This window comes from Phaethon aethereus (assembly GCF_964289735.1).
Source record: "Phaethon aethereus genome assembly, chromosome: 2".
Lineage (NCBI taxonomy): Eukaryota > Metazoa > Chordata > Aves > Phaethontiformes > Phaethontidae > Phaethon > Phaethon aethereus.
Window position 1 is genome coordinate 100,158,259 of NC_138582.1, and position 26,516 is coordinate 100,184,774.

At 45.7% G+C, this 26,516-nt stretch overlaps 1 protein-coding gene across 1 annotated transcript in view; it reads right to left on the reverse strand.

Moving 5' to 3' along the window:
- GMPR (guanosine monophosphate reductase) overlaps window positions 1-8,238 on the reverse strand; it is a gene marked incomplete at both ends in the record, with an annotated part of 44,672 nt that extends 36,434 nt beyond the window's left edge. The window contains 4 exons of the mRNA XM_081996694.1: window positions 619-792; window positions 2,458-2,541; window positions 3,228-3,347; window positions 8,152-8,238. Coding sequence (XP_081852820.1) covers window positions 619-792; window positions 2,458-2,541; window positions 3,228-3,347; window positions 8,152-8,238 — 465 coding nt within the window. The remainder of the gene's footprint in view (window positions 1-618; window positions 793-2,457; window positions 2,542-3,227; window positions 3,348-8,151) is intronic.
- Between the last annotated feature and the right edge of the window lie 18,278 nt (window positions 8,239-26,516).

A 26,516-nucleotide genomic window follows, 5' to 3' on the forward strand; every position in this document is an offset into this window, starting at 1 on the left:
TACAACACCCGTATGATTCTTATTGTAGGCAACGATTAGTCTACATTCAGCTGTCTTCATAGTGATCTAACAGACGAAAACAGCCATTGGCCCCAGTTGGCCAGAAACACTGGTGCATTCCCACAGCAAACCTCAGCTTGGAATCACCAAAGTAAACCTACACACTTTATGATTAGAGGTCACATCTGGTGTGGGAAGGAGGATGTGAGTAGGAAAAAAATTGGATCCACCCAGCCTGCCATGCCAACATCAAACTGCTGTATCAGAGCACACATTGAACATTCCCACAGAAATTATCAGCAATGGAAGACTGACAATACTGACATGTTATTAAACAGTCAACATTTGGCTCAGAGTCAACATCTTGCTGAATTGAAAGGGTACTTTTGAATAGACCTGCCCTCTGTATTCTCAGAAGGGTATCTGTCCACATGTATTTGTATGGAAGACAAGAGGTTTGAGTCCAACTTTCTTTTCTTTTTTTCCTTCCTTTTTTTAAATGAGCACTCAGAAATGAATGGAGCTACCACAGAGCTTCTGATGCCTACCAGTCAAACTCTAGGCCCTGTTCCTGGACAGAACTTCCACACACCCCCTCCATGCTTTTTACTCACTTACCATAATGGTGTGATGTGGGAACAGGGCACGGACAGACTTCACAAACTCCACAAAGTGCTCTGAATAGCCATTTGCTACATCCAGGCAAATGTATCTGATAGGTGGAATGGCCTCTAGAATACTTGTTAACTTGTCCAAATCAGCTTTTCCACTACCTGAGCTTGCTGCTACATGCTGGAAAGACAGAGAGAACAAAGTGGAGTAGCAGTTTGTAAAAACTGGAAAAATACACAGTTCATACGTCTTTTTCTGCATTGTGGTGGGAGGACTTGTGCTGTAAACTAGTGAAAATCATACAAATCGTACTATATAATATGAAATAAATACCTTCCTGGGAATAGCAATGTATTACTTCAGTTTTGCTTAAAGGCTCCAAAATAAAGCAAAATTAGCATTTCATCAGCTCTTCATTCACAAGTGTATTCTCATGGGCAAATATGTAACCACCTGGGATGGATGAAGGCTCAGCGGTACTCATACTAACACAAACACAGAAGAATCCCTAACTTGGTATATTTCCAGGAAGGCAGAGTGGCAAAATTTGGGGCACTGTCAGAGAGTGGAATCTGGGTCTTTAAATTCACAAGACACTCCCTTGGATCAACAGAATCACAAAACAGTTGCATTTGGAAGGGACCTCTGGAGATTGTATAGTCCAACCCCCTTACTCAAGCAGGGTCAGCTACTACTGAAAACAAGCAGATTGCTTCCTCCTTTGTCTTCCTATGAACTCGTTCTGACAGAATAGTTTCCACAGCTGTGGGCCCACAAAACATCTGCAGAGATCCAAGGTCACAGAGCAAGTCAGTATTTAATCAACTAGGAGATCCTACTCCAGTGACTGTGAACCACAAGTAAGCAAAATGCCAAAGTGTTCCATAATAAGCCACAGGATATTCTTGGGACCACCTTCTACCCTGTAGTGGCATATAAGCAACCCTGCTGAATCTAAGTGACAGGCTAGCTTTCAGACAATCCTGTAATCAATAGTCTTTATAATATAATTCTAAAATGTGCCACAGGTAAAGATAGAATACAGCTGTGTGGTATTCTTTTCTATACAGAACAAGTTTCAAAACTGCACTGAACTCCTGAGGAGGAGAGACGGCCAGATATGCTCTTATACTGCCTCTCCTGGTGTAGGGGCCTGCCAGAAGAACACAGAAGAAATCTGGATATGAAAAAGTCAGAACTTAAGTCAATGTTTAAATTTACTAAATGATGTTTCTCTGTAATGGCTCAGGCTAGGACCCTGTGAACAAGTGGGGCAGCACAGCTAGTAGTAGCACACCATGAGCTCTAGTGCAAGAAGTAAATACGCTCTGACAACTTTTAATGCTCATCCCTGCTTGGGCCCAGCACCTGGGCCCCTTCCACTCCCCAGGCTCCAGGTCCGCTTGCACATCTGATGGCAAGGACTCTGGCTGGCTCAAGGGCATGTAGCGCCAGCTTGTGGTTGGGTTACTCAAGGCTATTTGCATTTGTGGTCTTGGCCTTTTCCCTGCCCAGCACTACCACAGCTCCCAACAGCAACAGAAGCACAGCAGTTAGACCTATTCCCAAGTATTTACTTCTTCTTTGTTCAGGATACTTCTCTGTTTCCATTCCAGGCATATATAAACTTTGCTTTTTTGCATCTTAATATAAGTATTTTCATAATGGACTCACATAGCTATTCTTTTTAAAACAGGACAAGCCACTACTCTTGATGCATTTAAGAACAGCAAATATCTTCATTCCCCAAAACCTCACTTGACAACAGTATTCCCAAGAGACTCCAGTGTGTGTGAGTTCAGAACAAAGCAATAAACCATAATAATTTACAGTACAAAAATGTACCTCAAGGCATTCTGGGTGATTGGCAGCAAACATTTTCCATTCTTCCAGAGAATAATGCTTGTGAATTGCAGTGAACATTGCATGCTAGCAAAAATAAGAAAACTGATATTAATGTCCAAGTTAGTCATCTTTCCCTCTGCTGCAGAATAACAAGATATCAGAAATTCCCATTTTAAGTATAGGTTCATCCTGCTGGAAAGAAACAGTACTAGTGACTAACAGACCAGGCAACTCCAAAGGGCTCTTCAAAGGTAATTTAGCATACTTAGCTGACCTTTCAAGATCAGGTTTCTGATGTGTTTCATGAAGTTACAGTCAGTATTTTGAATGTGCCTAAGAACTGTTAAGAAATTAAGGTGAGCCTTGAGGCCAGAGGCTAATTAACTAGTGACTCCTGACTGCTGCAGCTTTCTCCAGTAACCTACACTTTCAAAACTGTTGTCAGCTAATAATTTTTTTCTGGAAGGGAGCACAATATAGACCTCAAAAAGTAAGCTCTTAGAAGCTTCACCTGAAGCTGAGCTACACCCAAGATGGATGCTTCCCAGTAAACATCTCCATTGAAACTATCTTCTATCTGGAGCCCTGCCTCAGGTAACTGTATTGCTGTAAAAGCACAGCTGCTCTGCAGTGAAACCACACCTTCTTTTTCTGGATTTTTTAATTCATGCCCCCCTGTTCTCCAACAAACATAGCTAAAAATTAACAAAGGCTGCTCACCGTCACCCAGTGGCTTCCCAATTGTTGCAGAAATGAGAATCAAGACTTACCTTTGCCATAACCACGGCCATTTCAAATGTCCCCACAGTGTCCATGTTTGCCACTATAATGGGAATTCCTGTGTATGTCTGCTTGGAGTTGCGGAAGGTGAAGGTGCACGTGAGGTCAACCTGCAATGAACAGGCACACGTTCTTTTAAGTACTTCATTGCAATCTAACAAGAGTTTTGCCACTGATTCAGATACAGCAGGTTTGGACACTGCTGCTTAATTTTCCTCATGTTTGCTGTTCTTCCTCCTTTCATTCCACTATAACCTCACTTCATTTATTTATTTTGTTACAACTTCTGCCTTCCAAATAAGAAAGAAAATATAAAAGTAAATTAATGTTTTCTGTGTTAGAGTTCTTGATGAAAAAAAGAGAACCAAAATTTAAAAAGGAAAAAAAAAGAAACAAGTCAGAAGGGGTTGGAAAGGAAAGAAAGGACAATCAGGACTGTAGATTATTTTATACAGAAGTAATCTCAGCTTTCTGGCTGCCTGAGAAACCCAGGCTGAAGTCCTAACTCCACAGAAGTCAGAACTGGAACTCCCTCTGTCTCCAGGGAACAGAGGGCTTTGTCCCAGTCTTTAATGTAAATGACAATATAATAAAGCAAGCTCTTACTTTTGGCTATGGTTACCAGCACTCTTGCCATACAAAATGAACAATCATAATCTGGTATATTAAACCATGAGGCTGCCAGTTTCTAAGTGAATTTCTTAGAACTGCATCAGCCTTCACCTTCGAAGTTCTTTCTTCTGCAGCATCCTCAAACGATCATGGTAATATCAGGCATTTTGTTCCTTACATTTGCAAGAGGTAGTATCAAATTTAGAACAGTACCCACTGGTCTACTTAGCATCTTGAAAAAGGGGGAAAAAAAACCCTCTGAGAAATGCACAACTGTAAGATATTAGGTTAGTGTCCTTACTAACAGTGAAAATGAAGGCTCTTTCATAATTTTTATTACTCCTCACTTCATCTTTAATCCAGGAACATTCGGAGACCTGAACTGAAATCCATCACCAGAAAGGAAGCAATATAAAAAATAGAGGACTTTGATTATTTATTTACAACATATTTTGAGCACCATATGTCAGGCTACATTCTGATTGATTAATATGGTGGGGTGTTTATTACAGATTTGTGTAAGAGAAAGAACTTGGTGCCTCAGTGATATATTGTGAAACTGGTTCTCATTTTGTATAAGCTCATAAGGGAAGGGTCACTTTGGTGAACCAACTAAGACACATCTTAATGGAGACTCATCCTTCTTCTCATTTACTATCAGAGAGGCCCAATTCTCCACCCATCACTGCTGACATAACATTCTAATAGGAATTTCAGCTGCAGCTAACACGAGAAAAGAGTATGAAAATGATAGGTATGAAAATTTAATGTATTTTACTCCCTTTTAGTGCAATTTATTAACTAGAACCAAGGAAAAAAAGATAGTATCACACAACCAGTTCTACACAGAAAATAGCACCAGAACCACTGCCTTACAGTTTTACAGAGGAAAAACATCTCTTTCAAATGAACTTAAGAAAGAAGTAGAGAAAAAGAGTATGTTTAAGAAATGACTGAGGCAAGATGCAAAGCTATGCAGGGAACACAAGGCCATTACTCTTTCAGTGATTCTCACCTCCACTTACTGTAACTTCTCACATGTGACCTCCTTTTGCCAGCCAGACAGATGGATCTCATGCAATTATCCACGCAACGGATAGTACTGTAATGGCAGGCATTTATGAGGTATAATGGCTGGGCTTCCCCTAATCAGGCTTTTGTTCTGCAAGAACAGGAGAAATGGCACACTGGGTTGGAGATCTTTAGGTGGTGCCCTGTTTCTCCCAACAGCCAGTACCACATGTCTGGGAAGGGAACATAAGAATGAGGCAAGTTTTGAAAGACTCTTTCCCTAGCCTACTTTCCCAGGTCCCAAGAAGCTGATGTTTAGAGACCTTCAGAGGCAAAGGTCGCCTCCAATCCATTGTGCTACATAGCCACTCATGGACAAAGAACTTGCTTTGTAATTTTTTTAGTCTCAGCTTCTCCAATATCCCACAGCAATAAATTCCAAAGATGAATTACACGTTGCATAAAAGCTACAACCTTTGCCTGATAATTACATTCAGTGCTTCCTACTTCTTGTTTTGTGAGAGACGATCAACAGCCGCTTCTCAGTTTCACCTTTTCCATTCCACTCTTCACTTCATGAACTTCTAGCATATCCTCCACAGCTGCTTCTTCACCATACTGAATAATCCTAGTATGTCTAGTCTTTTCCTCACATGGAAACCAGTCAATACTGCTGATCATCCTGGCTGCCATTCTCTGTACCTATTTTAGCATATTACACTGTTCTTGTGAAGGGGGATCACCAGAACCATGTACTCAAAATAACATACCGAGGAGCACCACAAAGTTAACTGGTTTTCCTTAGTTCCTCTAGTAGCACTTCTGACCATCTCTTTGTCTCTTTCCTGAGTGGTAACAACTAATTATAGCTTATTGTTCTATGCATTGTAAGAAAATAACTTCTGACTCTAGGACTGCTCACCATCACTCAACAACAGTAAAAGTTTCTTTACAAAGAAAATAATGAAATGTGTTTTATAACTCCTACCTAGATCTTCAACATATGAAAGTACTAAGACATGGGCTGTTCTGTTAAAGCTCCCTGGACTTACTTGAATTTACAAATTTAAATTAATGACTATTTAAATTAATGACTATACTCCCTACAGGGCTCTTGTCTGGTGAACTTAAAATGGACAGCCTGCAGAGGCAAGTCAAGCAAAGGCAAGAATAGCAAGCTACGTGAGTACCAAGACCTCACAGACAGATAATGCTGCTTCCACTCCAATAATTGCTTTAACCAATTTTGACACTTGAATTCAAGCTTCAAATTTCCTGGTATCTTTTCAAAAAGAGAAAGCAATAATGGAAAATGAAGACAGTGCAAGGAATCAAAAACAAGTACCAACATAGCAGACCTACAAGAAGAGCTGCAAACACCCCAAACTGTCTCTCTAAGAAGCTGACTTAATCTTAGTTACTGCATAAAAAGCTATCCTTGCGCAAAAATGAGGCATTCACACCAGAAAAGCAGACGCTTGCTGATATAAGCTTCAAAGCAGCAGCTTGTTGGGTAACAAGCACTAGTATGCTGCCTCTGTTCTTCTGCCAGAACTATTTATTTATATTCTTGTTTTGAAGCTGACTGGGGCTGTCCATTTCAGATCTGGCTCTCACAGACACTGTTTATTCCTGTTGCTACAGCCTCAGTGATGGTGTCCCATTTCTTAACCTTCATCGGTTTTCACTGGACCCCCCCCATGACATGCACTTTTTCTCATGTGACATGTTTTTAACAGTTCATCATAGCTACTCGTTACAACCCTGCTATATCAGCTCCCATTCCTTCTCTCATTTTCCCTTCCCAGCAGCCCTGCTTTCCGCAGCCTGCAGCACGCAGCCCTTTAAAGATACAAAACACTGCACTTTGAAGGAGCCGGGTATCACTTGGTGGAGCACAGCTCCACCTGTTTGCCAGGCCAGCATGGTGAGTTTTAAAGAGGGACCGTAGGTCCCCAAGCAAATGGCCAGAAAGGGCCTACAGGCCTCATGAGCAGTAACTGCATATGACTTACTCAGATCTTTGTGAATTAAAAATGACTAGCCTGAGATTACCTTTCTACTGAGTGGGCCTCTCCAATCTTACACTTTCACAATGGCAAAAAAGTTTTGCTTAGTTGTTGCCCTCAAAATCCCTGGCCATAGGCCTGCAATAAACATGGCCACCCTGCTTCCCTTTCCAGCCTTGTCCTTCTACCTCAGTTGATTTGTCTCAGTCTCTCTCTCTCTCACAACTCCGTTTCCCCTGGAGAAAAGCTTAATCCTCTTTCCAACCCCCAACACAATGTAATTCCTTCAGTAATCAAACTAAATCCTTTGTTAACCTTGGGGTTACGTGAGGTATACGGGAAGGCACCTTCAATCCCGAGGCAGCCATCTTTTTTGTAAAACCAATCCTCATGGGATTTCCTGACCCCTGCTCAGGAAGAACTCCAGCAGTATCCTGGCTAACAGTGGCCCTGGGCCAGCAGGGACGCAAAGCCCCAGGCAGCACGGGCCGCGGGGGGACGGCCGGGCTCTGCCCACGCCGGTCACGCAGCGGCAGGAGGCAAGTCGCGGGGGTGAACATTAAGTGAGAGTGAAACGCATCCCACAGCCCCAGCTGTCCACCTGATGGGATCACAGCCCGGGGCACCCCGTGCCGTGCGAAGCGCTCCCCAGCATCTTCGCTGGCTGTTTTTTATTACTACTATTTTTTAAAAACAGCACGTCAGTTACTCGGTGCAACACCACTGCCGTCAACCCCCAAGCCGAGGGCGAAGATGCCTGCCGGCCGCACCCCCGGCTCTGCCCGGCCCCCAGCTACGGGACGCGTAACCGGACACCCACCCCCCCGCCCCGCAGAGGGGCTGGCAGAGCTCTGGGTTCCCTGCTGCACTGCACGGACACAGGAGATCACTCCTCCGCTCAGCGCCGCAGACACCCGCAGAGGCACCCGTTAGGAGCAAATACCACCCACCCACGCCGCTCCGAGCGCCCCTTTTTATTTTGGCTGAGAAGCGGAGGAGGACAGCGCGGGAACCGGCTTGCAGCACCCGCCGCCGCCTGCTCCGCCGGGGCCGGGGCTCGCCCCGCCAAGGGGCGGGGGGGGGACACGCCGCGGGGTCCGTAACCTCGGCCCCCTCCTCCCCGGGGCAGCGGCATCGCCTCCCGCCACGTAAAGGGCGTTGCGACCGGGGAGGGCATTACTACGTTAGACCGGAGAATAATAAAGCAGGGAGGAAAGGAGGGTTAAGGAAGTTAGGCGCTAAGAACGGAGGAAAAAAGCATGCTGGGTTTGAATGCCCCCACCTCTGATCTGCTTTTGAGGCTGCTTCTTTTAGGTCTGAGCAGGACATCTTTAAAGTCCAGTTTGAGGTCTGCGTCTACCCGGGGCATCTTGCTGGGGTGCGGGGGCCGGGGCTCTCCCGGCGACAGTGGCGGCCCCGCTGCGCTCGCTCCGCTCGGCTGCACCGCACCGCCTGCAAAGCCGCGCCGGCCAAAGCCCGGCGGCCGCGCACGGAGCGTATTTATAGGGCGCGGAGAGCGCGGCGCTGCGGCCCGAGCCCCATCGCTTTATTAGGAGAGGGTTGTTTTTAGCCGAGTTGCGGGCCGCCCCCTGCCCCTTCTCCCGCCATAGCCATCCCTGCTTCTCCGCCGGGCTGGGCACTCAGTGTGTGGCCGGGGGAGACGGGGCGGGGAGGGGGGAAGACGGGGACGCGGCGCCCGGCCGCAGCCTCCCGTGCGGGGCGAGGCGCGGGTACCGCCGGCGGCACAGTGGCGTTAAGGGCACAGCAAGGGCAGAGGAAATGGCGCCTCCATGTGACCGAGCGGGCGGCCGCCGCGCCCGCCGCCGCTGCCGGGTGTGGGAGCCCCGTCCCTTCCCCCCGCCTTCCACCGCCCCGGGCGACGGTTGCGGACCAACGATTGCGGACTAACCGGCGCGGGGGCGGTCCTGAGGCGGCCGCACCGACAGAGGCTGGCGACGCTCCCCAACGTTTTTCGGGCTGCTGCGGCACGGCCCCAAACTTTGTGCCCCCAACCTTGTAAGACTGTCAGCCTTCGGTCTCCCTGGGCTCTGGTGGGAATCCGACTTTCCGGATTCTTCCCTCTGAGCCCAGACCTGGCCCCCTCCCTGCCCGTCACCCTCGGGTAAAAGTGAGCGTTGCCCGGCTCCTGAGACCCTCGGAGCTGGTTCCCCATCTGGCTGCAGAGCGAAGGGCTGACGCGTGTTTTTGGCGTTAGAAGCGTTGAGAAACGTGCAGCTGGTCGGTCACAGGAGAGCAGTCACAGCACCAGCCACCTGGACCTCCCTCCGTGCTGTAACTGCCTATTTTAGTACACGTAGAAAAGCAACAGGGAGCTGGGGTTTTTTTGCCCTCCATAGCATAGAGGAGCCTGGTTTGTGACTGTAAGATCCGTTCTCAACAGCTAGCTGTGTGCAACGTGCAGTCGCAAAACACCTATAGCAACAGAATTACACATGCTGGGTCCATCTACATCTGTTGGCACAGGGATCAATACAGGGTTACCAGATACCATATGAGATGACTTTCACAGGAGCTTTGAGCCTTAAAGTCTATTTATTTATTAAGTCAGTGAGTTGGAGGATTTGGGCTTCTTTGGAAGACACATGAGCTAAGCCTCGTCAGTGACTGGAAACTGAAGTACAAGAGGGTCATGGCTGGCTTCCATTCCTCAGACATATTGCAGGATGAGGTACTGCGCTCTTCTTTATCTGAAAATTGCACACATCTGGTCAACACCCTGCCTCCAGCTCTTTCACAGAGCTCTTTTACACCTCTTTGCCCAAGTGTCCCACATAATTCAAAAAGACCAAGCATGAGGCCTGGGCGTTACACAGCAGGCAGGGCATTTGAGTGCTTGCGGTTTTGAATTGTCCAGGTTGAGAGGCTTTGAATCTGGTTTCCAGGAAGAAAACCAGAGGCTTCAGAACTCGAGATGCTGTTCCAAGAGAGCCTTGCTGCTGTGGGTATTTCCCACAGAAATATGCAGGTGAAATGGGACCCTTTATAATTAGTCTCATCTGCATAACAGAGGCCATTCACTTGGTGGTTTCTCCACTGGATTCAACAATGTAACAGAACTACTAAAATTTTTCCTTCAGACAGATAGCCACATCTCCCACCATTTGCTGTTCAGTAATAAATTTTATTCAGGAGCAGAGGGTACTGATGAGAATGGGTTCTGTGAAAGTGGCATGCCTGTAGCAGAGGATTGAGAATGGAGAAAAAACAAATGCCTTCTGTCTGTGCCTGGCACCATGTCTTCTCTTTGCCCTCATGGCAGGCATGTGATGCTGAGAAGAAAGAAAGAAGCCACTGCGCTGCACTGTGAATGCAAAAGCTCAGCACTGCCATGAGGCGTAGGAGATGGAGACTAGCAGTGATACTTGTAAGCCCCAGAAAATCATGCCTGATGCCTTTTCTTATTTCCCATATTTTAATTTTGGTTTCCACTCACAGAACTCACTGTGCTATTATTCTGTAGATTACAGTATCTGCTAATATCTGATATTTTCCCCATGTACACGTACCAACAGACTAGTTGGGTCTCTGAGATCAGGTCCGGTCATCTTTAAAATTTACAAAATCCTCCAGTTTCTTACTTCAAGATAGGTTTTCTGTAATTAAAATTATGGTTTCTTGCTGAGCCACCTCTGTCTTTTTCAGTGTCCTTTCTGAAGTACAGACACCAGAAGGGATGTGATCAGTAATCACATTAATATCATAGCCAGAAATTAAGATCACCTCATTATGTATCTTTGCTATTCCCCTTAATACCTGCAGTGATCCCATATTATCTCTTTGTGCTATGGAAGAAAGAGCTGTTCAGCCAGGCTGTATGCAGTTTTGGTATTTATCCTGCAAGTGCAAATGAGCTATCACCGATTTCAGAAATTAACATATGTAAATTATTCCAGCTACTTTACTTCAGAGCTGTTCTTTTCTCTACTTCATTGGTTTATATTTATAATTAAAAGCAGATGGAGCAATGCACTCAGCTGAGAACTTCTCAGCCACTGTAGCTGAAAAGACCAACGCCAGTGTAGCCCCATAGGTCTTCTGAGCTTGGTGTTTTTGAGAAGAGACAGAAGTGGTCATAATAATGCAAATAGTTATTGCCATGTCTCAAGAAGAAATATCTATCTGACTTCAGCCTATGATTATCTATGAATTATTGTTGTCCTTGTGATTTTCATCCTGTTGATGTAATTGTAAATGCTGTTGTATTTCATAATATAAATGAGTTCACAAATGGGATCTGGTGACAAAGGACATGGAAGAGGCAGAGGTACTCATTGGTGTCTTCACCTTGGTCTTCCCTGGTAAGATTTGCCTCGGGAATGCCAGGCCTCTGAGACCCATGGGAAAGTCAGGAGCAGTGAAGACTTACCCTCAGAAGAGCAGGATCAGGGGAGGAGGGCAGAAAGCTTTTTGAGGACTAGAAAAAGCAAATGCCAGTCCTGTCTTTGAAAAGAGCAAGAAGGAGGAAGGACCTGGGGAACTACAGGCCAGCCAGCCTCTCTTTGATGCCTGGGAAGGTAATGAAGCAAATAATCCTGGAAACCATTTGTATGGGTTTTGTGTGGCCAGGTTTTGGTAGCAGGGTTGACAGGAGTGGTGTCTGTGAGAAGCTTCTAGAAGCTTCTCCTGTGTCTGATAGAGCCAATGCCAACCAGCTCCAAGACAGACCTGCCACTGGCCAAGGCCAAGCCCCTCAGCGGTGGTGGTAGCACCTCTGGCTGTCATGGTTTCGCCCCAGCCAGCAACTAAGCACCATGCAGCCGCTCACTCACTCCCCCTCCCACAGTGGGATGGGAGAGAGAATTAGAAAAAAACCTCATAGGTTGAGATAAACACAGTTTAATAGGACAGAAAAAGAGAAAGAAACAACAATGATAACAATAATAATAATACCAACAAAGGAATGTACAAGAACAAGTGATGCTCAATACAGCAATTGCTCACCACCCAGCGATCGATAGCCCGTCCCCGAGCAGCAATTTCCACCCCCCGGCCAACTCCAGTTTATGTACTGGGCATGACGTCATATGGTAGGGAATATCTCTTTGGCCAGCCTGGGTCAGCTGTGCTGGTTGTGTCCCCTCCCAGCTCCCCGTGCACCCCCAGCCTCCTTGCTAGCAGGCCAGCCCAAGAAGCTGACTGCTTAGCAACAACCCAAAACATCAGCACATTATCAACATTTTCTCATCCTAAATCCAAAACATAGTCTCACACTAGCTTCTGTGAAGAAAACCAGCTCTATCCTGGCTGAAACCAGGACAGTGTCCACCCCTTATTCCATATCATTTACACCATGCCCGGGTCCTACGCTTTTCAATACATTCCGGTTATTCATCTTTTAATGTATACACACAGATATCACTTTCTTAGTCCATGGGCCATCACTTTAAAATGTCTGTGGAGTTCATTCAGTCCATGACTCTGGGCTTCATCCATCATAGCAGTCTCTCAGGGCAGGGGAGATGGTATGTGGTGTTGGATTGTTGTCTGGCACAGTCCATATCCATGATCTGCAGGTCGAAGATGTCAATCTCAAGGGAATTGTTGGGTGCAAACTGCTGAAGCCAGTTCTGGTTGCTGCACGTTGCTTGGTTTCAGTGAAGCTCATTCTTCATCAGTCTGGGTGATTCTTCCTATAATACCATTGATGTGGTAGATAGCAACCATAGTAGTAATTTCATACTGTATTGTGTAACAAATAACATATTACAATTCAAATCATTGACTATTTTCACCCAAAATCAAGTCTCCTTGAGGTACACATCGGACTTCCCCATCCTTCCGCATTACCCACCAAGTGCACCCAGGTCCCTGGGCAAAGGCAATCCCACGAACGAGTTTGCCTTTGCCTGAGGCAGGAGTAACCCAGACTGTCTTCTCCAGCATATTTCTCAGTGCACAACAGGGACTTTATCCCCTTCTACATTATGTAAAAGTTTTGATTGGGCAGATCTGGCTCTATTAGTAGATCTCCTAGTGTTGACTAACCAAGTGGCTTTTGCTAAATGTTTATCCCAATGTTTGAATGTTCTGTCACCCATTGCTCTCAGTGTAGTCTTTAACAGTCCGTTAAATCGTTCAATTTTTCTGGAAGCAGGTGCATGATAGGGGATGTGATATACCCACTCAATGCTGTGCTCCTTGGCCCAGGTGTCTATGAGGTTGTTTCGGAAATGAGTCCCATTGTCTGACTCAATTCTTTTGGGAGTGCCATGTCACCATAAGACTTGCTTTTCAAGGCCCAGGATAGTGTTCCAGGTGGTGGCATGGGGCACCGGATATGTTTCCAGCCATCCGGTGGTTGCTTCCACCATGGTAAACACATAGCGCTTGCCTTGGCGAGATTGTGGGAGTGTGATATAGTCAATCTGTCAGGCCTCCCCATATTTATATTTCAACCATCGTCCTTCATACCAGAGGGGCTTTAACCGCTTGGCTTGTTTGATTGCAGTGCACGTTTCACATTCATGGATAACCTGTGCAATAGCATCCATGGTCAAGTCCACTCCTCGATCCCGAGCCCATCTATATGTTGCATCTCTTCCCTGATGGTCTGAGGTTTCATGGGCCCACCAAGCTATAAATAATTCATCCTTATGTTGCCAGTCCAGATCCACCTGAGCCACTTCAATCTTAGCAGCCTGATCCACCTGATGGTTGTTTTGATGTTCTTCAGTGGCCCGACTCTTGGGTACGTGAGCATCTACATGACGTACTTTTATGACTAGATTCTCTAATCGGGCAGCAATATCTTGCCACAATTCAGCAGCCCAGATGGGCTTGCCGCTGCGTTGCCAGTTGCTCTGCTTCCATTGCTGTAGCCACTCCCATAGAGCATTTGCCACCATCCATGAGTCAGTATAAAGATAGAGTATTGGCCATTTTTCTCATTCAGCAATATCTAAAGCCAGCTGGATGGCTTTTATCTCTGCAAACTGACTTGATTCACCTTGTCCTTCAGCAGCTTCTGCGACTCGTCATATAGGGCTCCATACAGCAGCTTTCCACCTTCGATGTTTGCCTACAATACGACAGGACCCATCAGTAAACAGGGCATATTGCCTTTTGTTCTCTGGCAGTTTATTATATGGTGGAGCCTCTTCAGCACGCGCCACCTCCTCTTCTGGTGATATTCCAAAATCTTTGCCTTCTGGCCAGTCCATGATCACTTCCAAGATTCCTGGGCGATTAAGGTTTCCTATTTGAGCCCACTGTGTGATAAGCGTGACCCACTTACTCCACGTAGCATCAGTCGCATGATGTGTAGAGGGGACTCTCCCTTTGAACATCCAACCCAGCACCGGCAGTCGAGGTGCCGGGAGGAGCTGTGCTTCAGTACCAACCACTTCTGAGGCAGCTCGAACTCCTTCATATGCTGCCAATATCTCCTTTTCAGTTGGAGTATAGCGGGACTCAGATCCCCTATATCCTCGACTCCAAAACCCTAGATGTCGACCTCGAGTCTCTCCTGGTGCCTTCTGCCAGAGACTCCAGGTAGGGCCATTCTCTCCGGCTGCCATGTAGAGCACATTTTTATCATCTTGTCCTGCCTGGACTGGCCCAAGGGCTACAGCATGAACTATCTCCTGTTTGATTTGTTCGAAGGCTTGTTGTTGCTCAGGACCCCATTTAAAATTGTTCTTCTTCCGGGTCACTTGATAAAGAGGGCTTACAATCAGACTGTAATTTGGAATATGCATTCTCCAGAAACCCACAACGCCCAAAAATGCTTGTGTTTCTTTTTTGCTAGTTGGTGGAGACATAGCTGTTATTTTGTTGATCACATCCGTTGGGATCTGTTGACGTCCATCTTGCCATTTTATTCCTAAAAACTGGATCTCTTGTGCAGGTCCTTTGACCTTACTTTGTTTTATAGCAAAACCAGCTTTCAAAAGAATTTGAATTATTTTCTTCCCTTTCTCAAAAACTTCTTCTGCTGTGTTGCCCCATACGATGATGTCATCAATGTACTGAAGATGCTCTGGAGCTTCACCCTGTTCCAGTGCAGTTTGTATCAGCCCATGGCAAATGGTAGGGCTGTGTTTCCACCCCAGGAAAGTCGATTCCAGGTGTATTGGACACCCCTCCAAGTGAAAGCAAACTGTGGCCTGCACTCTGCCACCAAAGGGATTGAGAAAAACGCGTTAGCAATATCAATGGTGGCGTACCACTTGGCTGCCTTTGACTCCAGTTCATATTGAAGTTCCAGCATGTCTGGCACGGCAGCACTCAGCAGTGGTGTGACTTCATTCAGGCCACGATAGTCTACTGTCAGTCTCCACTCTCCATTAGACTTTCGCACTGGCCATATGGGGCTGTTAAACGGTGAGTGAGTCTTGCTGATCACTCCTTGGCTCTCCAGCCGACGAATCAGCTCATGGATGGGGATCAGGGAGTCTCTGTTGGTGCGATACTGCCGCTGGTGCACTGTTGTGGTAGCAATCGGCACCTGTTGTTCTTCGACCCTGAGCAACCCCACAACAGAAGGGTCCTCTGAGAGACCAGGCAAGGTGGACAGCTGTTTAATTTCTTCCGTCTCCAAGGCAGCTATACCAAAAGCCCACTGGTACCCTTTTGGGTCCTTGAAATACCCTCTCCTGAGGTAGTCTATGCCCAGGATGCATGGAGCCTCTGGGCCAGTCACAATGGGGTGCTTCTGCCACTCATTCCCAGTTAGCCTCACTTCGGCCTCCAGTGGTGTCAGCTGTTGGGATCCCCCTGTCACTCCAGAAATACAGATGGGTTCTACCCCTGTATGGCTCGATGGCATTAGGGTACTAATGCTTCTATTCTTTCTGGGAAACTGCCCACTGGAAAGTGGAGCAATGATTTTTCTGGAGGAACCTGAATCCCCTTTTGTAATTGTTTTTCCTTGCAGCTCGCGTACTCGTGCCTCTAGGGTCGAGGTAGGTTTTCCATCCCATCTCCTCATGTCCTCTCCGTAGTCACGCAATTGAAACCACAGGGTGGCTCGTGGTGTGTATCCTCTATATCTTCTCTCTTGAACAGAAGAGCACTTACTCCTAATGGCTGAGACACTGGTTCGTACGGGTGGAGGGTAGGGCATATCCTCTTTGAATTGCCGGAACTCCCGGGACAGTTTCTCTACAGCAGAGACGCAGGCCCGTAGGGAGGAAGAGAGACTTTCTTCGTATTGCCGGAGTTGGCCAGCCAATTCATCCACCGTTGGTCTCTCTCCATCTTTCCAGGCCATTACTGCTAATGAGTTGGCATATGATGATGGTGCACTCCGTACAAACTTCCGCCACATAGGTCGCGTGCAATTGACTTCATCTGGATCTTTAGGATGATTGTCCATTGTCCAAGTCACCATAAATCACTTCCAGCACCGCTAGGTCCCTCAAGTACTGGATACCTTTCTCCATGGTGGTCCACTTGCCTGGGTGACATAGAACATCTTCCTTGAAGGGATACCTTTCCTTCACACCCGACAGGAGTCATCTCCAGAGGCTGAGGACTCGTGCACCTTTTCCAATTGCTTTGTCAATGCCCCCTTATCTAGAAAGGGATCCCAGCTGGTTGGCTTCCCTACCCTCTAATTCCAGGCTACTGGCCCCATTATCCCAGCATCGGAGCAGCCAGGTGACAATGTGCTCACCTGGACGACGGCCGAAATCCTTTCGCATATCTCGCAATTCACTCAGGGATAGAGATCGGGTAGTTACCGTCTCTTTTATGAGTTCTTCCTCTTCCTCCTCTTCAAGTGATGACTCGCTCTCTTCCCTCTTCCGTGCTTGTGATGGCCTTGCTTCAGAGCACTCTGCCTCCTCACTCTCTTCCTCTGCCTCCTTCTTAGCAGGATCTTCCTCCTCCCTTACTAAACAAGCTGACTTCCGCTTCCAAGATTTCTTCTTTTGTACAGGGGCAACTGATACCGGGATGGGCTCGTTCTCTGGTTCAGCTGCAACAGTCTGAGTAGCTACAGTGCCCGCCGTGGGGGTTGGAGTAGTCACAGTGCCTGCCACAGGGGTTGGAGTAGACACAGTGCCTGTCACATTGCCATCAGACCCAGAGAGCCTCTCTCCCCTCTGCATAGTGTTAAATAGAGCTCGGTAGGCATGGGCCAGGCCCCAGCACATGGCAATGATTTGTGTCTCCTTGGAACTGCCAGGCTGACAGCATACTTCTTCCAAATATTCTGCCACTTTATCAGGATTCTGCACTTGTTCGGGAGTGAAGTTCCAAAACACTGGAGGTGCCCACCGCCCCAGGCATTTGCCCATGCTGTTCCACACACCCTGCCATTCATAACTATCCAGCCTTGGGGCAGATCTCTGTGTGATATTCTTAAATTGCTTGCTAACCTTAGAGAAAACCGAAACAATGTTCCCCAGAAGTAGCAATAGAGGTATTTTAACTACCCAAGGTTGTTCAAAATACTGAAAAATTATTGTGATGAAGGAGGAAACATTATGATAGAGGGTAGCAAAGGTACCATTCTGCATTTCCTCCATAAAAAGCCTTTCGGAGGCAGAAGTATAATTGCTAATCGTCTCCACAAGATAGTAGCCAAAATACAGTAACGGCTTCAGTACAGAGCTCAGATACCACATTAAGCTCAAGGTCAGTGTTCTAAAAACAAATCTCACAGGCGAGACATTACTAATCATCGCAGAATACAGCAGCCCACAGAAACCAACACTGATCCTTAACATGTACGGCAAAGACGAGAGCATCATGCAAATCAAATAAATTATATTGTGACCTGCAACCATTATTATCTCAAGCCTCATGCCCCACGTTGGACGCCAAAAAGGACTGTCGTGGTTTAGCCCCAGCTGGCAACTAAGCACCACGCAGCCGCTCACCCACTCCCCCTCCCACAGTGGGACGGGAGAGAGAATTAGAAAAAAACCTCATAGGTTGAGATAAACACAGTTTAATAGGACAGAAAGAGAGAAAGAAACAACAATGATAACAATAATAATAATACCAACAAAGGAATGTACAAGAACAAGTGATGCCCAATACAGCAATTGCTCACCACCCAGCGATCGATAGCCCGTCCCCGAGCAGCAATTTCCAACCCCCAGCTAACTCCAGTTTATGTACTGGGCATGACGTCGTATGGTAGGGAATATCTCTTTGGCCAGCCTGGATCAGCTGTCCTGGCTGTGTCTCCTCCCAGCTTCCTGTGCACCCCCAGCCTTCTTGCGGGCAGGCCAGCCCAAGAAGCTGGACTGTCCTTGACTGCTTAGCAACAACCCAAAACATCAGCACATTATCAACAGTTTCTCATCCCAAATCCAAAACATAGTCTCACACTAGCTTCTGTGAAGAAAGCCAGCTCTATCCTGGCTGAAACCAGGACATTGGCATAACAGATTTAAGAAGGGAAAAAGAAAACTGCACAACTGTAGCCGAAGAGAGGAGTGAGAATATGTGAGAGAAACAGCTCTGCAGACACCAAGGTCAGTGAAGAAGGAGGGTGATGAAGTGCTCCAGGGAGTGGAGCAGAGATTCCCCTGCAGCCCGTGGAACTTCATGGGTGGAGCAGATATCCACCTGCAGCCCAGGGAGGACCACACACTGGAGCAGGTGGATGCGCCCAAAGGAGACTGTGAGCCCGTGGGAGGCCCACGCTGGAGCAGGCTCCTGGCAGGACCTGTGGACCTGTGGAGAGAGGAGCCCATGCTGGAACAGGTTTACTGGCAGGACTTGTGACCCTGTGGGGGACACATGCTGGAGCCATCTGTTTCTGAATCACAGAATCACAGAATCACAGAATCACTAGGTTGGAAAGGACCTTCAAGATCATCAAGTCCAACCATTAATCCAGCACCACCATGTCCCCTAAACCATGTCCTGAAGCGCCAAAAGGAAGGAAGGACTGCTTCAGGAAGGAAAGAGACCCAGGCTGGGGCAGTTCATGAAGAACTGTAGCCCATGGGAAAGAATCCTGTTGGAGAAGTTCATGGAGGACTGTCTCCCATGACACCACGCTGGAGCAGGGGAAGAGTGTGAGGAGTCCTCCCCTTGCGGAGGGAGGAGTGGCAGAGACAGCGTGTGATGAACTGACCACAACCCCCATCCCCTGACCCTCTGTGCTGCTGCGGAAGGATGAGGTAGAGAAAGTTAGGAGTAAAGTTGAGTGCAGGAAGAAGAGAGGGGTGGGGTGAGGGTGTTTTAAGATTTAGTTTTATTTCTCATTATCCTACTCTGATTTGATTGGTAATAAATTTTTTTTTTCCCCAAGTCGAGTGTGTTTTGCCTGTGTCGGTAATTGGGGAGTGATCTCTCCCTGTCCTTATCTTGCCTCATGAGCCTTTCATTATCTTTTCTCTCCCCTGTCAAGCTGAGGAGTGGAGTGATAGACCGGCTTTGGTGGGTACCTGGCATCCAGCCAGGGTCAACCCATCACACCATTTCCAAATGCATGAAGGACAAGAAGGTGACTGGAAGTAGTTGGCATGAATTGACACAATCATGCTCAGCTAACCTGATTACCTTCTACAGTGAAATAACTAGTTTGGTGGATGAGGGGAGAGCAATGGATATTGTTTATTTTGACTTTGGCAAGGCTTTTGACAGACTCCCATAACATCTTCATAGACAAACTGAAGTGCGGACTAGCTAAAAGGACAATGAAGTGGATTGAAAACTGACTGAACTTCTTGGCTTAAAGCGTTGTGATCAGTGACATGAAGTCCAGCTGAAGGTCAGCCATTTGTGGTGTACCAGGTTAATTGTATATGGCATTAAAAACAACCCTTTTAACCCATGCTCAGTTTTCTTCTAATTTAAATAAGAACACCTTCCTCACCAACTCCTTGGTGCTGACAAAGGCATTCAGTGATAACCTTAAAGTATGAGCACTTCTGAGCACCAGAAACACCTCTAGAGTGAATGCTTAATGAGGTGGTCATTATTTATCAACAGAAACTCTGGTCACAGCAGACACACAGCTGACACAACTGAAGGCACATGCTGATTTCTTTGCTGTGGTTCCTAGGAAAATACTCTAGCCTCATATAGCTCCATACAGCCAGCCTGTAATGTAATTAGCATACGTGTTTAAGGAGCATGGTGAGCAGTAGTGAAAGCATTGCTCAGCTGGCAAGTGCTCCTGCAAACTCTGTGTCATAACTTCCCAGCAAAATCCCATATCTGGAAAGAACAATATGCTGCAGGACATGTGTGATGAAGATCTTTCACTGTTAAGGAGAAGCAGTACCTTTGGGAAAAGAGCCTTGTTTTTCTTACGAGAAGTTTGAACCGCTTCTATTATTCTGTTTGAATTTGGGCCTTGTCTACACTGAATAGCATTTCCCAGTAGGTGGATCAAGAGACCTAACTCGTCAAACCCTGCAAATGCAAGCAGAAGATTTCTTTTGTTTGTGGAGATAAGGAGGTTTCTCTGAACTATCACTAGTATTACAGCATCTACGCTAGAGCTTTTGCTGGCCTTGATAGCCACCAGAAATGGGAGGAGTGGGGCTGACATCCCTGATGTACACAGCTGTGTCGAGCAGACTTCAGCCACGTGTGTGAAGATCACTTGTTATGAAGTGAAGAGACTGGTATGCCATAAGTATTTTCATTAAATTCAAAGGTCTTAGGGTAGACCAGTAATCATAAACTCAACCCTGGGCCCACATTGAACTGAGTAGGAGAACCTCTCATTCAAGGTACAGTTTACTTAAGAGTAAGTAAGTATCCATTCCCATTTGATTTCAGCAGGTTTCAAATGCTAATTATAAGTATCACAGCAATTAATGATTAATGAGACTCTGACCTTCCTTGGCTTATGAAATACGTTTAGGGTCTGTCTGTGTTGATAAATATAGTGGAGCAAACCCAATCTCTATTCCTGCAAGGCAAGGGACAGAGTGCTGATCACACATAGCATCCGTTTAGATGCCATATGTGACCTTCAAGGGGTTTCACTCATACTGCATGTTGGAAACAGTCTGATGCTGTTCCCTGAACTGTCCTCAGACTACCTGGCAAAGTGCTAGCTGGCCAGGTTGCCCAAGGGAGTGTGATACTAATTAAAGAGTATGGACCATTGCATGGTAGAGCTTATGGCCATGCACTGGTCCAGTACAGGGCTTTACTGTTATGAAAAATGGGACAAAACCTGTTGTATACTATGCATTGTGACCTGATATTTCTGTAAATTACATCCAAGCCCCACACAAGTCTTCTGGTAAAAGAAAGAGAGATTCCTGTCCATAGAAATTTTAAGCCATCTCACAGGATGGAACAGGTGTTCTGTTGCTGCTACAGAGCTTTGTGTGCAGACCCAGACTCTCCTCAGTGGTGCCCACTGGCAGAATGAGAGGCAATGGGCACAAACTGAAACACATGAAATTCCATCTGAACACAAGAAAATGCTTTTTTTTTCCTGTGAGGGTGGTGGAACACTGACACAGGTTGCCCAGAGAGATTCTGGAGTCTCTGTCCCTGGAAACATTCAAAATCTGACTGGACATGGTCCTGGGCAACATGCCTTGGCTCACCCTGCTTGAGCAGGGGTTAGACTACGTGATCTTGAGAGGTCCCTGCCCACCTCAGACACTCTATGATTCAGTGGTTCTGTACATTACTTTGTCGTTACAGAGTATCTTCCCTTGCAAGATCTCGAGGGACTTTAAAAATTCCGGTCATTAAATACTTTATTTGATGGTCCTAAGCATCATTACAGCTTGTTTATGTAACAGAAAGGCATGAAAAGACAAATTCAGGGATGAAGCAAAAACCTATCCAAGTTACATATCGGAACGCTGATTATGATCTCACACTGGCTTTATAGCAGTAAAACTCTACTGACCTCGGTGGAGTTGTCCCTACTTAATACCACTACAGGGAGAAATAGGCTGTGGAGTAGACTCATCTGAGATGAGTGGCAAAGTGCCATAGCCTACACTGATTTGGTGTTTATAGCAAGTTGACTTCAGACAGCAAATACAGTGGACTCACTCACATTAGCATCATTAGGATTTGTTACCACCAAAACACGGTGAATTTTGGCCTTGAGTTGTTAGCCCTCCTGACCGAAGTCATAGAGAGGGTCATTTTTAGGGTTGGTACTGAAATCAAGCAGGAGTTCTCAGCTCTCATCTCAGGGTACGCTCAGCCTGGCAGAGCTCCATGTCACGCTCTATGTTCAAGCTCCTCCTCTGCTCTCATGAGGTTTTGTCTGTGTGTTGCATACACATTGCCTGCAGGCCCACAGAGTCACTTCTTCATCAGTCTCTTCCTAGCCGCACCCAATGTGGTTATTCGCAACATCACAAAGCTCAGTAGGGAAGGGACCCTCTGACAATGGTCCCTATCTATACTTTTTCCTTAAATCTCTTAAAAAGTTCCTTGGTGTGCCATTTGTGGCTCCTTGGATTTCTTTTGGGAGGGGTGGGCATTTCTAGGGCCTCTCCTGTGTTTTCCTCCATCCGAATCTTGCTTTGGCCCTGGAGCCTCATGCGTGCCCATGTTTTTGTATCTGTTGTCCTCTAAAATCATTAGACAGCCTGCCTACCTGGCGTCCCCCATCTCAGGTTGAGGGGATGGAGGTCTTTTGTCTTGACTGGACATAAGCTGATTTACCAGGATTTTCCAAAAGATACTCAAGTGAGTTAGCAAAACTGCCTCAGTAAATAAGGAATTATAATTCCAAATAAATACATAAATTTAAAAAAGCAATAGCGCAAAATTGCAGAAGGCTTTGGACTGAGAAGAATTCATCAAAAATAAACTTCCGGTGTTTTCTCTGTACCAGCTGATGATTTTTTGTCAGCAAATCACCTACTGTCATAACAGTGCGTGAGAATTTCATCATGTTACAAGCTAGACTTTACTGGGTCTGCCTGTACCCCATCCTCGCCGCTGTGTTTGCATGGGATCCTCCACTTGGATGCAAGCTTGCACCTGAGCTTCATCCATCATTTTTAGCCTAGAGACTCCCAAGGATCCATTGTCAATTCAACCTGCTCACGTAAGGAGAGGATAATATGGGATTCAAGAAGTAATTTTGCACAACTGTTTTTCTCGCCAGCAGTTGATTTTACAGTATGCAATAGAGAAGTCACAGCACTGCTGGGGCAATGCAAAGACTAATACTGCTGTTTGCCTCTTAATTTTTTACTTTTAATGTACCTGTACATCGTGCTTCCTTCATGTTAACCTATTTCTTGTGGAATTAGTGAGTTGTAGGTTTATCCCTGAGTTTACATTACTCAGGATCAAGGTGGTTAACACAGAAAAGAAAAAAAAATAGTTTTCTTGTGCTTAACACTATTGATTTGGTCAGTCCTTCAGGCATAAGACAGACTAAGGTCCTGAAAGGCCATTTCTTGCTTATGGAGAAGGGTCAGGACATTGCCTTTTTTAACCCTGGTAATTGGGGTTTTTTTGGTTTGGTGCCCAAAGCCTGTTTGAATAAGCACACTGCCATTGCTCTATGACAGAAATTAAAAGAACATCATTAATTAAAAAAAAAAAATTATATATATATAACCAAATGGCATTCCCTTTATTTTCTGGGCTTTCCTTGACATTTTCGTATTGGGTGGAAGTCTTGCTACAAATTTTAAGCTGCAGAAATGTTTCTGGACTATGAACGTCTGGTAATGACTAGCTTTCAAATCCAATTTAATCTTTATTTAAAGAAAAGCTTAATAACTTTGCTGCCCAACTGCACCACCTACAGGCAAACCCCCCCCATGTTGATACTACAAAATGTTAGAACTGTATTATGCACTTTAATTATTGCAATTAATAAATAAAAGTGGATTTTTCCAGTTTTAATCTCAATAAGTATGAAGGGTTTACACATTTTGTGTTTAAAATTACGTTTCCCACAACTTTAAATACTTTGCATGCTTTGGCCAGGGGGTTTTGCTTCTGCAGAACTTGTGTTAATTTGCGTCTTATCATGGGGAAATAGAAAACAAGATTGGCTTGGACCTTTATTGCATTTTGAGAGTTTAATGGGATGTAGATAACAGCTTCTGCATTTATCAGCTGTCACACACTTTTTCATAAAACACCTACATAGGGATTATAAGTAACATCAACTCAGTTGTCACCACTATGCCTTTTTTACCCGTAATTCTTCACTCCCTAAAATTAAAGATATTCTTAAAATGACCTAGAAAATGCTCCCTCTCTTTCCCACAGCAAATAAAACCTTGCTAAATATTCTCATATATCATTATGATAAAATGGGAAGGGAAAATTTAATGCCCGAGGTTGTAAAATATGCACTAGTTTTGCAAGGCTGTTTAAAAAATGAAGATTATTTTCATGTAAGGCCACAGTAGCTGTGCATCCGTAGCTATTGGCTTATATCTAACATGCAGTTTGCGTGTCCATGATATTTCAGTAATTGAATAGGACAAATATGACGTGAAACTGAAACTTTTAGGAAGAAAGCAGATCCTCTTTAGCTGTTCTGCCCTTCCTGTGAACTCATGTGTTTACAAAATATATCCAGGGATAAACTAAAATGAAGTCCTTAGAAGTGGTAGATAGATAGATATATGCATTCTGTCAAGAGAATTCAAAGGAATTTAAGTGACTGTTCTGGTAGGAGAACAAGGGGCTAAATTCACGATCACTTCTTTACTTGGATTTCGGTCTTGTACGTAGTGCCTTTGCTGGGAAACTCTGTGGAGTATGAACATTGTTTGTCGCAGTGTGTATGCAGCACCCAGAGTCAGTAAGGCATGGATCCTGACTTCAGTCTTTTTGCATTAGCATAATGAAGACTTCCAAAAATACCGCATATTTTTTGTCTGTTATTCCACATCCTTGCCTAGCAAATTATTATTTTGCATTTTGATTTGCACCTACCTGTGTCTCCCTTTTTCCCGAGCTGCGGTGCAGCAGTGCTGGTTTCTGATGTTAAAAGCGTTGGCAGGTTTCACCCCTGACATCCATATTTCAGCAAAGGCAGAAGTCACTTCCATACGTCGTTTGCGGAATGCTTTGGGATCCTTCAGGATGAAAGGTGTGATATAAATATAAGATACCATTCATTCCTTTTTTTTTTCCCCGCAGCACACACCGTGCTAAAGGGTTTTGCTTTTATCTTGAGCTCCCCTGACTAAATTGTCAAACATCTCAGCGATACCATGAGCGTTTGCTTCAGGCGCGCTCGTAATCACTGTTCTGTTAGCTCCCTCCTTACAAAAGGGTGGCTATTCTTTTGTAAGGCAGAATTGGCTCTCCTACTACCAAATGCCGCTTTGTTCTCAATAGCTTCTCTGACAATTCCCCTTGAGTTTGCTTGCTTCATCTGGATTTCATTCAGGTCCTGTTTCCCATTTGCCGTATCGGATCACCTGCAGTACATTGTAAAGTCTGTGCTGATCCTGTATCCTGAGCAAAAAGGACCAGCGTAAGGGTATTTCTTTGGACTTCTGAGTCCCGTCTCTGTCTCTGCCTTCCACTGTGTTCAGATGGCAAAGGCTCTTCCTCTTTAGGCAGAGCGCTGTGAGGAAAGCAATAATCAGCTCCTCCAGGCTGCCTAAGCAGCACCTCATTCTCTTCTCAGAAAGAACGAGGCAAAACACAATTGCTTTTCTGAGCCCTTCTGCCCAGCTCTGTGGGAAAGGGAATAATTAGCCTCATTAAGCTCCGGGGCCAGCAGCCCCTTGCCTTCCCTGCAATCCCCTTACTTGACCCCCCTGCACTGGAGCTGCAGCCAGCCCCGCTCCCGGCTGTGGCCACATCGCCGCTCCCTGCTCTTCCTCGTATGCTGCTGTGGCACCCACCCAAGGCCGCACAACTGGCCCTTGGAGAGCTCAGGTGGTCAATGCAGAACACAGCGGGGCATTTCCTCACACTCCCCCTTTCTCATTCCACATCATTTTAGCTCAATTATTTTTGCTCCCATGTTTCTGGACCCTCTTGCATTCAACTGCAGGCTACTTCTTTTCGCCCTGACACACTGCTGTCAGGTGGTAATATGTATCGCTCACCAGAGCAAGAACTTGTCAAGAAAATCGATGAGCTGCAGTGTCCCTTTGGGGCCAGGTAAACAAGTCTTGTGGAATTTGTTAAATGAGCTGTGTGGGGCTACACTGTCATGTGGGGAAAAAGATAGGAATAAATAAATGGCTGTAAACATTTGATTTCCTGATCTTTGAGATTGTTCCACTTGAATTACTGTGTCTGGTGCCAAATCTGACAAAAAGACATCTCTTTCTTTACTCCTAATCACTTTCCTAAGCCAACATTTGGGCTGTGGTGTAGCAGACTGGTATAGTCTGTGAATCTAGCTTCCCTCACTTACATAAGTGTAAACTGGGACTACGTGTACAGGAGCCAATGACGGTGTCATCACGTAAAACTCATGTGTGTATGATCAAAAGGAGTCATTGTTTTTCTTTTCCCACAACTCGGAACAGAGCTCTGAAATGGTGTACTGTTTTGATACTTAAAAACCATTTGATATTTAATCAGAACAGAGATGTGGCAGGTGAAGAAAATGGGCATATATCTGAGCTGAGCTTTGGGAGACATTAATAATGAATTATGCTGATAAAGAACAGCTGTATTCTTACATCAGAAACCATGGGGACAAATACTTAATTTGCCTTCATTAATTTCCCAATTCTTTCCTGGCAAAAAGTCCAGAAATGCTAATTGCTATGACAAGAGTGT